The sequence below is a fragment of the Monodon monoceros genome, unplaced genomic scaffold, assembly GCF_005190385.1.
Source record: "Monodon monoceros isolate NGI ecotype Baffin Bay Population unplaced genomic scaffold, NGI_Narwhal_1 Super_Scaffold_2, whole genome shotgun sequence".
NCBI lineage: Eukaryota > Metazoa > Chordata > Mammalia > Artiodactyla > Monodontidae > Monodon > Monodon monoceros.
Window position 1 is genome coordinate 89,799,692 of NW_021703776.1, and position 14,832 is coordinate 89,814,523.

Below are 14,832 nucleotides of genomic sequence, written 5' to 3' on the forward strand. Positions count from 1 at the left end.
CCGACCCCCTCCGCCCATACCTGGATTTAATTTTAGCTGAATTTGAGACAATTCCTAGTAATTCAGGGATTTCTTTGCTGCTTGTAGGCTATCTAGCTCCTTTATTTCTTCTGTTTCCTTACCTATTGACTCTGGACACTACCTACTCCCTTCCCCACTAGCACAGCAGGAATAGAAGGTATAAAATTGGAAATTCATAACAGTCAACTTTCCACCTTCTTAATGGCTCTGGAAAAAGTTGGGGACAAATTTGGAAATTATTGAAGAGGATCATTTAGACTTCATAAATGCCAACCCCCTTTATTTCCTCTATAAGTAATCTGTAATCAGCATTATAAATTATAGGTGAGAGAAGAGGCCACTAGACAATGGAGTGATTAGTTTACTGTGCTACTTCCAAAGAATAAACTGCTAGGTAAATGCAGCCATAGAAAAGTACCATGTAAAGTTAATCAGTTACCCATCAGTTAATAATTTAAATTTCAAAAGTAAGTTGTTTTTTGTCTTACTCATAATTAAAGATAAAAATGAGATAGTATTTATCCCCTCAGATAGGAAAATAATCAGAATGTTAACAGTGTGTGGGAAAACAGGCAGTTTCATATAATACCGTTAGAAACATAAATTGATGTAAGATTTGGAGAAGGATGTCATTTTTCCAGATCCATCAAAATTCAAATATACATGTCCATTGACCCAACAATCTTTTTCCCATAGATGTATTTGCATATTCATGCACACATATACAGATGTTTATTACAGCATACTTTATCAGCTAAAAAAAACTGGAAACAATTTTCAATAGGATATTATAAAACAAATTATGATATATTTGTACAATGAAACAGTATATAGGCATTTTTATTTATTTTTCTTTTTTAACAGAACTCTACTGAGGTGTAATTGAAATGCAATGAACTGAACATAAAGTATAAAATTGGAAAAGTTTTTTTGGAAAAGTTTTGACACATGTACGCACCCATGAAACCATCACCACAATCAAGATAATGAACATACCCAGCACCTCCAATAGTCTCTTCATGCCCTTTTATAATCTATCCCTCCTGGTCCCCAATCCCAAGCAAGCACTGATTTTCTTTCTATCCCTATAGGCTAGTTTGCATTTCCTAGAATTTCAAATGAATGAATTCACACAGTATGTGTACTTTTATATCCATTTTTAAATAATAAAGTGAAAATATAAGTACTGACATGGGAAGACATCCATGATATTAGACAGTTATCTTCAGAGCTTTTTTGCTACCACATGAAGGAATGAAATTCAAATTTACCAAAGAAAAAGAGACATAATTTATTGGCTGTCATAACTGGAAAGTCCCTGGGTAGGTCAGACATGACTGGACACAGGTATTCTAATGATTAATAAAAGGATTGAGTGCTCCCCACCCCCTTTCTCCACATGGTGGCACACACAGATTAATATGGGTTAATCTGTTACCCACATTTAGTAAAGATGATCACAGATAAAGGCTTCTGTCTCTGTCAATCCCTGCTTGTCCTTTTATGGGTCATTGGCTACTCCCATAATAATCACTGTATCTAATGAAAAAGATACCTTGATTGGTCCCCTGGGCTACATCCCTATTCTTGTACTGAAGGAGGTGAGGTCATGTGACAAATAGTCCTACTAGGTGCGGGAAGGTGTTAAAGAAAAAGGAAGCTTGTAAGGATTTCTTTTATAAGTGACTGGTTCATTCATGACTGTTTTTATGTTATAATAAATTTCCTTCTACAATCTCATAACTCCAATTCTTGGATAATTAATAATCAAAGGAAAGAATGCTCTGAAAAGACCACTTGGAAACAATCCTTGGGGGAATGACTTAATAAATCATATTACATCTATACTACGGATATAGTTGTTAAATAAATAAAGTCAGTCTATATATTTTGACAGAAAAGATCACCAAGACATATTATGTGAATGAGATAAAGTTGCAGAATAATGGAAATATGATACAATTGCATTTTGCTGTTGCTGTGTTGAATGTTTGGAAGGAATCTGTGGGAAGGGGAATAGGACTGGGGTGGTGGGTATCAAGAGGCACTTTTGTTTTTTTTACTCCATACATGTCCATGTATTTCTGTAGTGTTTCATTTCCTTACAAAAAGCATATATTCATGTATTACTTTTACAATTAAAATTTATTCATGTAGGGCTTCCCTGGTGGCGCAGTGGTTGAGAGTCCGCCTGCCGATGCAGGGGACACGGGTTCGTGCCCCGGTCTGGGAAGATCCCACGTGCTGCGGAGCGGCTGGGCCCGTGAGCCATGGCCACTGAGCCTGCGCGTCCAGAGCCTGTGCTCCGCAACGGGAGAGGCCACAGCAGTGAGAGGCCTGCGTACCGCAAAAAAAAAAAAATTTATTCATGTAAATTACTAAATTAAAAGTTAAGGGATAGAAAGATAAAATAATAAGAGAAATTATAAACAAACCAATTGTTAAAAATATAAATAAGCTAAAATAAACTATTAAAATGTTCATAAAGGACAATTATAAAACCAAGGTACAAACTGTACAAGCTAAAAAAAAAACAATGAAAAAGTAATTAGAATTAAAAGGTAGATAAAGAGACATTAAAAATGACAAGAGAAAGGATTAATATGATGAACCAAAGCAAATTAAAAGTTAGAAAAAATACATAAGCAAATTTACAGACTAGGGAATATTGTTAAAAAAAAAAAAAGTGCACGAAGGCCATAGTCCAGAATCAAAAGTTCAGCATCTTATACCAAAATAATAAGAATTCTTCACTTTTAGATTTTTAGATGTTCTGAATGCGTATTGTTTCAGAACATTTGAAATTTCTTGCAAGATGTCCCCAGCAGGATTGTCTTAAAGACAAAGGGCAGAAAGAATTCCACCTCCACATGGGTGGGGTGGCCCCCCCGCACTAGCCCAACTCCTCTAAGACATTTGCAGAGATGTTCATAAACCTTTGAAGGGCTCCCACTGCTGGCCTCACTCCCTGATCCCAAGCTTGACCCATCTTCTACTATTATAAATGTCTGTTTTTTTGTTTCTGTTATTTCAGATCTTTGACTTTTCTCTCACTGAAGAAGAAATGAAGGACATTGAAGACCTGAATAAAAATGTCCGCTTCGTGGAAATGCTCATGTGAGTTCTGGGGGATCATTAATCAGGTTCTGTGCAGTGATGTTGGATTGTCAAGCGTCAACCAACAGGCTCTCATGAATCGGGACCATGTCCATGGAAGGCACAAGGGTAAACGCCAGTGGGCAGCATGTTCTGAATTAGGAACTTCCTACAAACCTGCATTTTTGTTTAAACGAATATTTCTGACGTTTATGACATTCCCATTGGTTAGGTTAAGACATCACAGGCAAAAAACATTGAGGAGAATTAAATCACAGTTTTCGTTATGTTAATACAACAGCAGCACAGATATGCAAACAACATACTTATTTCTTCCTTAGAAATCAAAGTGGGCACAAATTAGAGCAAAGCTGTCAACAAGAACAATTCCTGGGAGAGAGGCATTAGAGTGCAGTAGAAAGAGCACCAGGTTGAGTTTTAGACAAATGTTTGCCTATAAGATTTGGAGCTTCTGGCTTCACCTATTGTCTGACTTCCCACAAGCAAAATTTCTTGGAAGTGTTGCCAAATTTAACTATCAACGGAAGTAACCCTTTATTCTCTGAATATTACAGAGCCTTAAAAATAAAAAAAAAGAATATAGTTCATGTATATATACACACATATATATTTGTATACATACATACCCACATTTTTCTTCTTAATCATTCTTCATTAATATTTCCAGTTCTTGAAATCACCTGGATAGTATTCTTCTTTTTACAATCTTCTCTTTAAGTGTGCATTTAGAAAATGCTCGTTAAGATGGTTTGTATAGTTTGGGCCCTTATCTTATTGGTCCCACTATTTTTCATGAGTCAGAAAGTGCAGACTGTGCTAACACTGAATTTCTGGATCAATTTCTGAATTAATAAACAGCTTTCTAATGTGAATTTTCCAGGGGAAAAACTATTTGAAATCAAGAAGCACCTCCTAGCCTCAAGAACATAAAAGTAAACACAAACACAGCACTAACCCTTACACGTTAATTAACAGCTCTTGAAGATAAACTGTTTCTATTGAATAAATATCATTAAATTAAAAATAGTAAGAGATAGCCAATCCTCCAATATGCTGTTTTTGTTTTTTTTTTAAAGTTGGTTAGTGACATTATTTGGTTTGACATTTTATTTATTTCTTTATTTATTTATGGCTGTGTTGGGTTCTCGTTGCTGCACGCGGGCTTCCTCTAGTTGCGGTGAGCAGAGGCTACTCTTCGTTGCGGTGCGTCGGCTTCTCATTGCAGTGGCTTATCTTGTTGCGGAGCACGGGCTCTAGGCGCACGGACTTCAGTAGTGTGGCACGCGGGCTCAGAAATTGTGGCTCACAGGCTCTAGAGCACAGGCTCAGTAGTTGTGGGACACAGGCTTAGTTGCTCCATGGTATGTGAGATCTTCCCGGACCAGGGCTCCAACCCATCTCCCCTGCATTGGCAGGCGGATTCTCAACCACTGCATCACCAGGGAAGCCCGACCTTTGACATTTTTAATACCTAATTCTAGCAACACTGGGAAAATAACTCATCACATCTGGAAATAACTAGAAAAATCAGCAAGGAGAAACAAAGATTAGGCCCCATTGATCAAAAAAATGTATCATTTAGGGATGCTGGGCCAAGGTTCTGCTGCTTTTCATCTGGCTGATCCTTGATATTTGAGAGCCTTCTCTGGTTTTGTTTTATATTTTAATTTAAAGCTCAGAGAACTAAATCTTAGGTGTGCTTCAGTACAGGCACACCCACACTCCAGTCCTTTTATAGACTGTTTCACCATTTTTATTTAAGAGGTAGCGTCATCATTATCATCACTGTCATCGTCATTATGGAAACTTACTTTGCTGGTCATCAACTTTCTAAATCTCAGACTTTCAGCTCTCAGGAGGCCTAGTGATAGGGGCAAGTAAAAACTCTGAGAAGAGACCGACACTGATTCATGATAGAGTTTTTTTGTTTGTTTGTTTGTTTTTGCGGTACGCGGGCCTCTCACTGTTGTGGCCTCTCCCGTTGCGGAGCACAGGCTCCAGACGCGCAGGCTCAGCGGCCATGGCTCACGGGCCCAGCCGCTCCGCGGCATGTGGGATCTTCCCAGACCGGGGCACGAACCCGTGTCCCCTGCATCGGCAGGCAGACTCTCAAGCACTGCGCCACCAGGGAAGCCCCATAATAGAGTTTTGAAGAGAAATGCTTATGTGGTTTATTGAAATGGGAGGCAGTTTATTTCAAGAGAGCAGGAGGAAGAAGTTGGGACAAAGTGTGTAAGTAGGCAGGTATTGCTCACCTCCTGTGCTTTTGTTTTAAGAAAATGTTAATGTGGAGACAACTAGCCTTTTCCCCCCAATCCCCCCACCCCACACTTACACCCAGGGTGCTATCTGGGGCTTCAGTAAAAGGTGCTGGCTTAAGGGGAAACGGGGGAGGAGAATAGGCACGAAACAGAAATGGAATGAGTAAGAGAAAGAGGGAATGGTCGGTGAAGTTACCAAAGAATGCTAGTAACACATACAGCCATGCAGCATTTGAAGTGAACTTTTTCCCTTTGGGGGAATTGTTTTGGCAGGTGGTGTGACCATCCTGAATACCCATTTCATGATGAATACTGACTTCAGAGAGCTCTGCAACAGATATTTTCCCTCTATATGTGCCAGGACTTTGGGCTGGGTGGTTCCTCCAGCTATGGAAATCAAAGGAGTTTACTATCCTCAGATGAAATGGTGATGGAGACACACTTAACTTTTGTGTAGTGTAAGTGACTTTGACTTAGCTATGTGGGGGGAAAAATAGGTTTAAATCTGTTGAAATAACTTGGAAATTATCAGCTAATATTTTATTAAATCAATGTCTTCTGGGTTTCAGAAAGAAAAATATTAGGCTTTAGAAAAGACTTCAAAGGCAACATATGAAGATAAATAACACATGAATTCGGATACTGCTGCCATGGGTAGTCTGAGTTCTTTAGCAGTTAACAGGGCAACAGCAAGGATGGAGAGCTGGACCATGCCAGTGTGCTGGCAGTGGTCTTGATGGTTTGGACCATTGACTGTAATACAGACACAGCCAAGGTAAGATCCACACATGCATTATTAACAGGGAAGTGATTTGCTTCACCTTGAGTAGAGAGAGAGGGCTAAGTATAGAAAAGTCTTACTATAGAGCTAATTAAACACCACAGCAGTCAACAAAGCCATACTGATTTGATTGTTGTTTGTTTCCATCCAATGTGTGTTCGTGTAGCTTTTATCCAGCTTGAAAGATGGATAATTGCTTGTTCTCTCTTGCATGCTTTAAAGGGCCTGAGCTTCAGTAAGCTAGTGATCTATGCTAACACTGCCTGCAACTCCTGCCCCCATTCATTATATGACCACCATTATGCAAAGTGGCTTGAGACAACCTGCATACCCTGTATTGTAAAATAGCCCACAGACCATTATTTCAAAAGAAGACATATAAAAAGGAAGCTTTAGGAAACATATTGAAAGAAGAGGTTTTATAGAATCATTAGACTTAAGACTTTGAAAGTTATTGGGATAACTGAATTTTGAGAAAGTAGCAAGTTCAAAAGAACACTGATAATTTTACTATATGTAAATTTTTTAAGTGAATAAAATGATTATTAGAATTCCATAGTAGAGATGTACCTATTTTCAATCCAGCCAGAGCAGTATATTTTATTCATTCATATTAAGTCACTCTCACAGGGCAAGAGAGCGCTTCAAAACTTCAAAACATCAAAGCAAACTTATGTTTGTCCAAGATCAATTGCTTATAATCTTCCATGATCTGAAAACGTACATTTCTGAGAAATTATCATTTTAAAAAATTGATCTCTACTTATTGTTTCCAATAATTCTAATATGAATACTTACAATGCTATTCTCTGGAAAATATCTCATTCACAAAAATAATAAAAATGATGATTTATTCTACCACATGAATCTCCATTTTGTTGCTTGGGGTGGGGGGAATCATCTGAATTCATTTAAATTAGAGACCTTTGGTTGAATTCCTACTGTACATTTAGCACTGGGAAGATAGGGAAGATAGGAAGAAAAGGGAGTACTGTAATGAAAGAACAGAAACTCAAGTCCTGACCTCTACTGTCAAAACTCTTCAAAATATTTCAGGGGGCTGGTGTGGAAGAAGGACCACACCTATCAAACCATTTTTTAAAGACAGGCATTGGAAAAGAGTCCCACTATTTGTCAGGGGAAATGTATACATGTATTTCTAAAGATTGGAAGAGGGGAATTCTGTCTTAGTCTTAACAGAGATGGAGGAAAAAGAGTTGGAGACAGAAAACAGAGGTCAGGAAAGAGTGATGGTCTGCATGAGTTTCTGCATGTCACTTCTCCCTTCACTCTCATTCCTCTCAAGCTTCCCAACTATTTTGGGATAAATTGTATGCCCCCAAAATTCATATGTTGAAGTACTAGCCCGTAGTACCTCAGAACATGACCTTATTTGGAAATAGGGTCATTGCATATGCAATTAGGTAAGATGAAGTCATATTGGAGTATGGTAGACACTAATCCAGTATGATTGGTATCCTTATAAAAAGGGGAAACTTGGACACAGGCAACACACAGGGAGAGCACCATGTGCAGATAGAGGCAGAGGTCAGGGTGACGCTTTTACAAAGATGTCTAGCAAACCACCAGAAGCTAGGTGAGAGGCATGGACCAGATTCTCCCTCATAGCCCTCAGAAGGTACCAACCCTGCCAACACCTTTATCTCGGACTTGTGGTCTCTAGAACTGTGAGACAATAAATTTCTGTTATGTAAGTGGCCAGTTTGTGGCACTTTGTTCAAGCAGCCCTAGCAAGCAAATATACCATCTCTCAGTCAAGATTTCCAGTCTCTCAAGCTGACACCAGCAGTAAAAATGGCCTTACTTAGTCAATGCTTTACTGAGCTCAGGTATTGATGACCAATATTTTTGACCTTCTTGGGGACTTTTGCAACCCCAAAGATGTTTGTTAACCCAAATCAATCTCTTTCCTAATCAGAGGCCTCTAATGGAATATGGAGTAAGATACATCAGTAGTTACATAACCTGCCTGGAAAAGGAGAGGAGGCCAACAGCGTACCCACTGATCCATAAAAACACATGGACCAGAAGAGCAAGGACTTTCTGCCCCAGCCCGCAGAATGTTTTTTGTTTGCCCATCACTGACTATTCTCCTTGGAAGACCTCCCTCAGGCACTGTCTTCCATAATGACACAGAGATTATTGGAAGAGGCCACAAGAGGCACATAGGCACCAATCCCAAGTCTGCAGGCTTCAACACTGCGACGTGCTGCACACTTCATGACCACAGTTATGGAAATGTAAAAGGTTGAGGTAAATTATATTTCCCAGGCTTGGTATTTCTCTGGAACTCCCTTAAAATTTCAAGCTTTCACTGGTGACTTCAATTTCTGACCATTCCAAACTAGTAACTAAATCATGATATCTTGTGGAGCCCTGGTCCTTGCATGTGAACCCTCCCAGAATCTGAACTGTACCCACCATGTTTCTACCTCCAGATACCAAATCCCCAAGTTCTCACTTCTCTTGATGGGGGCAAGGGGTGAGGAGGGATAGGATAATCTCCTCTGGGCACTGGTATTTTAGCTAGATTGAGAGCTGAGATGCAGAATATGGTGGGAGGTATGGTGGGAGTAGCAGTGGTCTTGACAAAAGTACATGGACTTTTCAGGTCCCCCCCTTAAATCTGGCCATTGGTAAATCTTCCTACAAAGACTATGTGGCATCCTTAGGAGCATGAGGGCCCCTTTACTTCTGTCTTGGGAGTTGTCAGGAAGAGATAAAATTGCCAAAGGACAATTTGGAACTAGGTAGCCCTCACTTTATGTCCTGCTGAAGTTGGTCACATGTTGGTCAGAGAGGAGCAGCTAGTGGAAATGACTGAACATATGATTTTAAACTGTGTTGTGTGTGTTGCTATTTGATATGTACTATTGAGCATTTTTTATTGACATTCGTATATAAGACTATTGTGTAGTTTTGTGTATACTCTTTAATTAATTTCTATTATCAAATTGTGCTCCTTTCATTGTTAAAAGGAGAAAGTGAGATTTTCTTTCACACTCTCCACTCTAGAACAAATTAAATGATTTATTTCCTAAAGTATTGGTGGAATTCACCTGAGAATTGCCTCTCTGTCAATAGAGAGCCTGTACATTTTCTATTTCATCTCAAATCAATTTTGCAAATTTATCTTCTTCTATAATTTATCAATGTCACGTATTTAGCATATGGAGGTACATTTGTTCATTTAGTCAACAAGATTTTTGTGTGCCACTATGGTAGGCTCTATCCTCGGCAGTTGGGATATTTCAGTAAACAAAAGTCCCTGAGCTCTCATACACGCCTGTACTCTTCCAATTCCTTTAATTTTCCTAAACATGTGGTCACCTCCCTCTTGCAATTCTTCTTTTGTATGTCTATGGTCTTGTTTTGTAATTAATGGTTTATCAAGTTATTTTTTATTTTTCCTGGATTTCATTTAGACCAAATTTCCCAAAGGAAAGAAAATTCATTGACTACTTCTGCTGTCTTTCTGTTTCTTAATTCATTCATATCTCATTTTCTTTTACTTATCTCTTGTCTGTTTTTTATAACTCATCCATAGACTTCTAACTTCTTAGGTTGAATATTTATTTCATTGATTTTTGTTGGTTTTTCTTGTATAGTAATATAAACATTGAATATAATGAATTGTCCATTGAGTACTGTTTTAGTTAAGATTTCTTAAGTCGATTTTGTAATTTTACAGATATTCTGAGTTTGGGGTTTGCTTTCTTCTTTAATAGTTGTTTACAAGAGTTCCTGTCTTACTTTAATTTCTAGTGTTAGAGCTTTCTTTCTAGCTTTTATATTCTACTTTTAATCATGCTGAGCTCAGATACCATCAGTCAATGTTTTCAACATTTCATGGAATTGTGACAAGATACATTCTATTTTAAAGTATTGAGTTGGATATAACGGACATATAATCCTGTGTTATACATTTTTATCATCTAGTATTAGAAGAGCTATTTGAGTGAGTGGTTCTTTCTTTTAAACAGTGATTCTTAACTGGGTGTTAAGAGATTTGGCAATGTCTGGAGACATTTTTGATTGTTACAACTGGTGGGGGTGGGGAGAGATAATATTGGCATTTAGTAGGAAGAGGCCAGGGATGCTGCTAAACATCCTACAATGCACAGAACAGCTCCCACAGCAAAGAATTATCTGGGCCAAAATGTAACTTCTGCTGAGATTGAGAAACCCTGCTATCAGAAGAGCCTTTCTTGATAGATGTTAAAATGTGCTGATTCCTAATGCCGTAATTTCAATTTATTGCATATAACTGAAAACGAATCCATTTAGCCTTGTTTATAGTGCTTGAAGTAAACTGTCCACCTTTTACATGGACAGTTTGAACAAACTGTCCAGCTATGTTTTTTTCTTGTGTATTTTATCTTTTCTCAGATTATTAAACTGCTAACGGATGCCATGCTTTTAGTATTTGAGTTTAAAACACATGGGCAAGCGAGTCCCAATGAAGATAAGTTAATGCAGGAAACCAGGCTTCCCTGGTGGCTCAGTGGTTAAGAATCCGCCTGCCAATGTAGGGGACACGGGTTTGAGCCCTGTTCCGGGAAGATCCCACATGCTGCAGAACAACTAAGCCTGTGCACCACAACTACTGAGCCTACACTCTAGAGCCTGTGAGCCACAACTACTAAAGCCTGCATGCCTAGAGCCTGCACTCTGCAACAAGAGAAGCCACCGCAATGAGAAGCCCGCGCACCGCAGGAAAGAGTAGCCCCTGCTCGTTGCAAATAAAGAAAGCCCGTGCACAGCAAAGAAGACCCAACGCAGCCAAAAATAAATAAATTTTAAAAAATAATTTCTTCAGTATGAGTCAAGAGAAAAATTGCTCTAATAACAGACCACCATTGAAAAATAGAAGCAATCTGAAAGATTAGATTAAGCTGGTAATCTACTTTCCTTCTTGTCCCAAATTTCTTTCTTTTTTATTTATTTATTTATTTATTTATTTATTTATTTATTTATTTATTTATGGCTGCCTTGGGTCTTCCTTGCTACACGCGGGCTTTCTCTAGTTGCAGCGAGCGGGGGCTACTCTTCATTGCGGTGCGCGGGCTTCTCATTGCAGTGGCTTCTCGTTGCGCAGCACAGGCTCCAGGCACGCGGGCCTCAGTAGTTGTGGCACATGGGCTCCATAGTTGTGGCTCGCGGGCTCTAGAGTGCAGTCTCAGTAGTTGTGGCGCACAGGCTTAGCTGCTGTGTGGCATGTGGGATCTTCCCGGACCAGGGCTCAAACCCGTGTCGCCTGCACTGGCAGGCAGATTCTTAACCACTGCGCCACCAGGGAAGGCCCCCCAAATTTCTTGAAATAACTAAGCAGAGAGCCAATTAAATAGACTAAGTCTATAGCACCTCTCTAAAATAAAGAAAGGGTACCATCACTGAACCCCAAATCCTTAAGATAAGAAAGCCGAGGTAATTGGATTGACAAAGAAGTAAGAGTACACAACAGTAGCCTAACATACTTGCTGGAAACAACTGCTACAAAGGTAATAGCAATTTTAGACATGCTTCAAGTTTAGAATAAAACAATAATAGTAGAAGTTCCCATGACCTCACATCTGACAGGACTATCCCCTCCATACAAACAGTTCTGAGGGGCTCCCAAAAGCCATGTTTGTTTGCTTGATTTATTTATTTATTTTTGGCTGTGTTGGGTCCTCGTTGCTGTGCCCGGGCTTTCTCTAGTTGTCATGAGCAGGGGCTACTCTTCGTTGCAGTGCACAGGCTTCTCATTGTCGTGGCTTCTCTAGTTGCAGAGCATGGGCTCTAGGTGGCGCAGGCTTCAGTAGTTGTGGCACATGGGCTCAGTAGTTGTGGCTTGTGGGCTATAGAGCTCAGGCTCAGTAGTTGTGGCGCACCGGCTTAGTTGCTCCGTGGCATGTGGGATCTTCCCAGGCCAGGGCTTGAACCTGTGTCCCCTGCATTGGTAGGCGGATTCTTAACCACTGCACCACCAGCGAAACCTGCCATGTTTGTTCTTCAGGCTGAAACCTACTTCTTTCTAATCAAAGTGAATACTGTTCCAGAAGAGAGCAGGTAACTCAATATTGAGACTGGAGAAACAGATCACAACCTGGGAAACTTCAAAAAAACACACAAAAGGTAGGATTTAAAAAAGAAAAGAGCAAAGCTGATTTTGGCATTTACTTCCAGGATAAAGCTATGGAATGGGGGAGGCGGAAAAGAAGTGACAATAGCGGGAGGATTAAAGGCTACCCTTGGCCATATGAGAACCAGTGTATTATAACTGAAGCAGAACAGATTTTACCACCTTAAAATACTCCACATTGGCATAAGAATTATTTTGTGCTGAAGACAATTGAGAAGAAACAGATATAAGAAATCTGTCTTCCCCCGATTTGCCTAAAAGGAGGAAATAAACTTACAAAGTGTCCCTCCTCCCTCTCTACCAGGAAGGACAATAGTTCAACTGCTAGAGACAACTTTAGATCCTTATCAGTCTGGAGATGGCACCAGAGGAATTTACATAACAAACTTTGCTAACTAGACCTTATCTTCTCTTAGTCTCCCATATATTTGTCCTCCCACGATTTGCTGCCCCTAGACTCAAAGTCCTTTTCTTTTGTCTTGTCACTTATCAAAAAATGTATTGCTCCTTTGTTAAGAAGTTATGTAAGACCTAGTTCTAACCAAGCCTTTGAGTTACTCATCTCTGGGAACTCCCATGTGTAACATGCATGAATACACGTTTGTAAACTTCTGTTTGTTTTTCTCTTGTTAATCTGTCTTTTGTCAGTCCAATCTACAGGGCTCCAGCTGGAGAACCTAAGATGGGTAGAGGAAGAGATTCGTCCTCACCTATAAGACTATGTCAGGTAGAAGCTCGTAGTTTCCTTTTAATAAGGGAGGCAAAGAAGCCAATGACACGAGCAATCATCATGGAAACCATAAGACCGGTTGTCTCCTCTTGCCAACTCCACCTGCCTTCTGGGCAAGAAGCCTCTGAAAGAAAAGTTAAACTCTAAGGTGAACTATGGAAAACTGAGGAACAAGAGCAGAACACAGTCTACACCAGCCAACTCCAAAGAAGACAGCAACAGGGCTTTGCCTAAAACGGCCTTGAGCAATTGGTAGTCTAGGAGGCAGAACCATGTAGCTACGAGGCTCCAAATGCACTGCTGATATTCAGAATTCCAGGAGCATTCTTCAGAGGTGTGTGGCATGAAAAGGACGGCCCATATACACAGGTGTCATTAGTCACAGCTGCACCTGACTATTAGCACCATCAATTTCCACCTCCATTCCCAGGCTTTTTAAACTGGAAACTGCGTTTTGACCAGGTGGTAGACCCTGCCAGGAACGCCTCACACGTATTTCCTTTGGGGTAAGCCCCTAAACACGGGTTTTTAACTGAGTAATGTTAAAGAACAGGACTGTGCTAATACCTAAGGATCTTGCACGTATCCACACAGGCACTTCGGCAAAGCTTTATCTGCAGCTGATCTGAGTCTTGGCCGAACATCCTGGGTCCTCTGAAAACAAGAGTGTGCTGGAGGCGTGTGAGGAGCTGCTACCAGGCCGTTTCTCACTCAGTTCCCTATCTGCCAAGAAAGAGGCCACAGTGAGGCAGTTTCTCATCTTCTGCCAGGTTTTGATGAGGCCTGAGGCCTCTGACTCACCCCTTGGGGTCCAGCTGCAGACTAAAGTACCTTGGCAGCAACATAGCAGTGGCCCTTCAGCAACAGGATAGACCATCATTCATGTTGCAATCATCTGGACCCTTTTGTTTTGGTGTTGCCCTACTCCAGAGACTAAAGGGAGGAGATTGCCATCATCATAGGGACATAGAAACTGGAAAAAAAAAAAAAAAAAAAAAACAGCGAGATTATGCTACTATAGAAAAAAATTATAAAACTACTTAGATTCCAATAATGATTCTCCCTCCAGGGTCCTGCTGGTACGTAATTATATCTTTGTTTCTTTAACTGATCAATATTCCTAATAGTGACGCCATTTCCACATTAGAGTGTCCTGCTTTGTCACCATTGCAAGTCTAGCTTGCACAAGAGTTGGTAAAATTTCCCATATTTTTTTTTTTTTTTGCGGTACGCGGGCCTCTCACTGTTGTGACCTCTCCCCTTGCAGAGCACAGGCTCCAGACGCGCAGGCTCAGCAGCTATGGCTCACGGGCCCAGCCGCTCCACGGCATGTGGGATCTTCCCGGACCGGGGCACGAACCCGTGTCCCCTGCATCGGCAGGCGGACTCTCAACCACTGCACCACCAGGGAAGCCCTCCCATTTTGACCAAAAATATGTCTTATCTACCTCCAGGAAGAATTAATAAACCAGATTATAAGAGTTATTAAAATTTAATGGAGCAAGTTTTTATTCCAATTATCCAGTGAAACAACATTAATATATCAAATATTAATATAAATCTGAAGAAAAATGCAAAGATTTCTAGGGTTTTTTTTTTTTTGCTTTTTTATGATTTATATGTAGTCTCTAAGGGGGAAAAATGTCTTGCTAAGGTAGTAACAGAAAAAAATGTTTTAAGAGAAGCTTATGATAATTGGTTACTTGGAAATATGTCAAGAGCAAAAGTTGTTTTTAAAAAACTTAAAAATTTTAATAACTGGTACATAGTTATATAG

The 14,832-nt window shown here is 39.9% G+C and overlaps 1 protein-coding gene across 8 annotated transcripts in view; it reads left to right on the top strand.

Annotated features, from left to right (window-relative positions):
• Nucleotides 1-14,056, top strand: part of AKR1D1 (aldo-keto reductase family 1 member D1) — a 90,113-nt gene extending 76,057 nt beyond the window's left edge. For 4 of the 8 annotated variants that reach the window (XM_029233223.1, XM_029233217.1, XM_029233218.1 and 1 more), the window contains 3 exons: nt 3,056-3,138; nt 5,673-8,454; nt 12,200-14,056. In XM_029233223.1, the coding sequence (XP_029089056.1) occupies nt 3,056-3,138; nt 5,673-5,715 (126 nt within the window). In that variant the 3' untranslated portion in view covers nt 5,716-8,454; nt 12,200-14,056. The remainder of the gene's footprint in view (nt 1-3,055; nt 3,139-5,672; nt 8,455-12,199) is intronic. The other 4 variants (XM_029233216.1, XM_029233219.1, XM_029233220.1 and 1 more) reach the window with 4 other exon arrangements.
• The last annotated feature ends 776 nt before the right edge of the window (nt 14,057-14,832 follow it).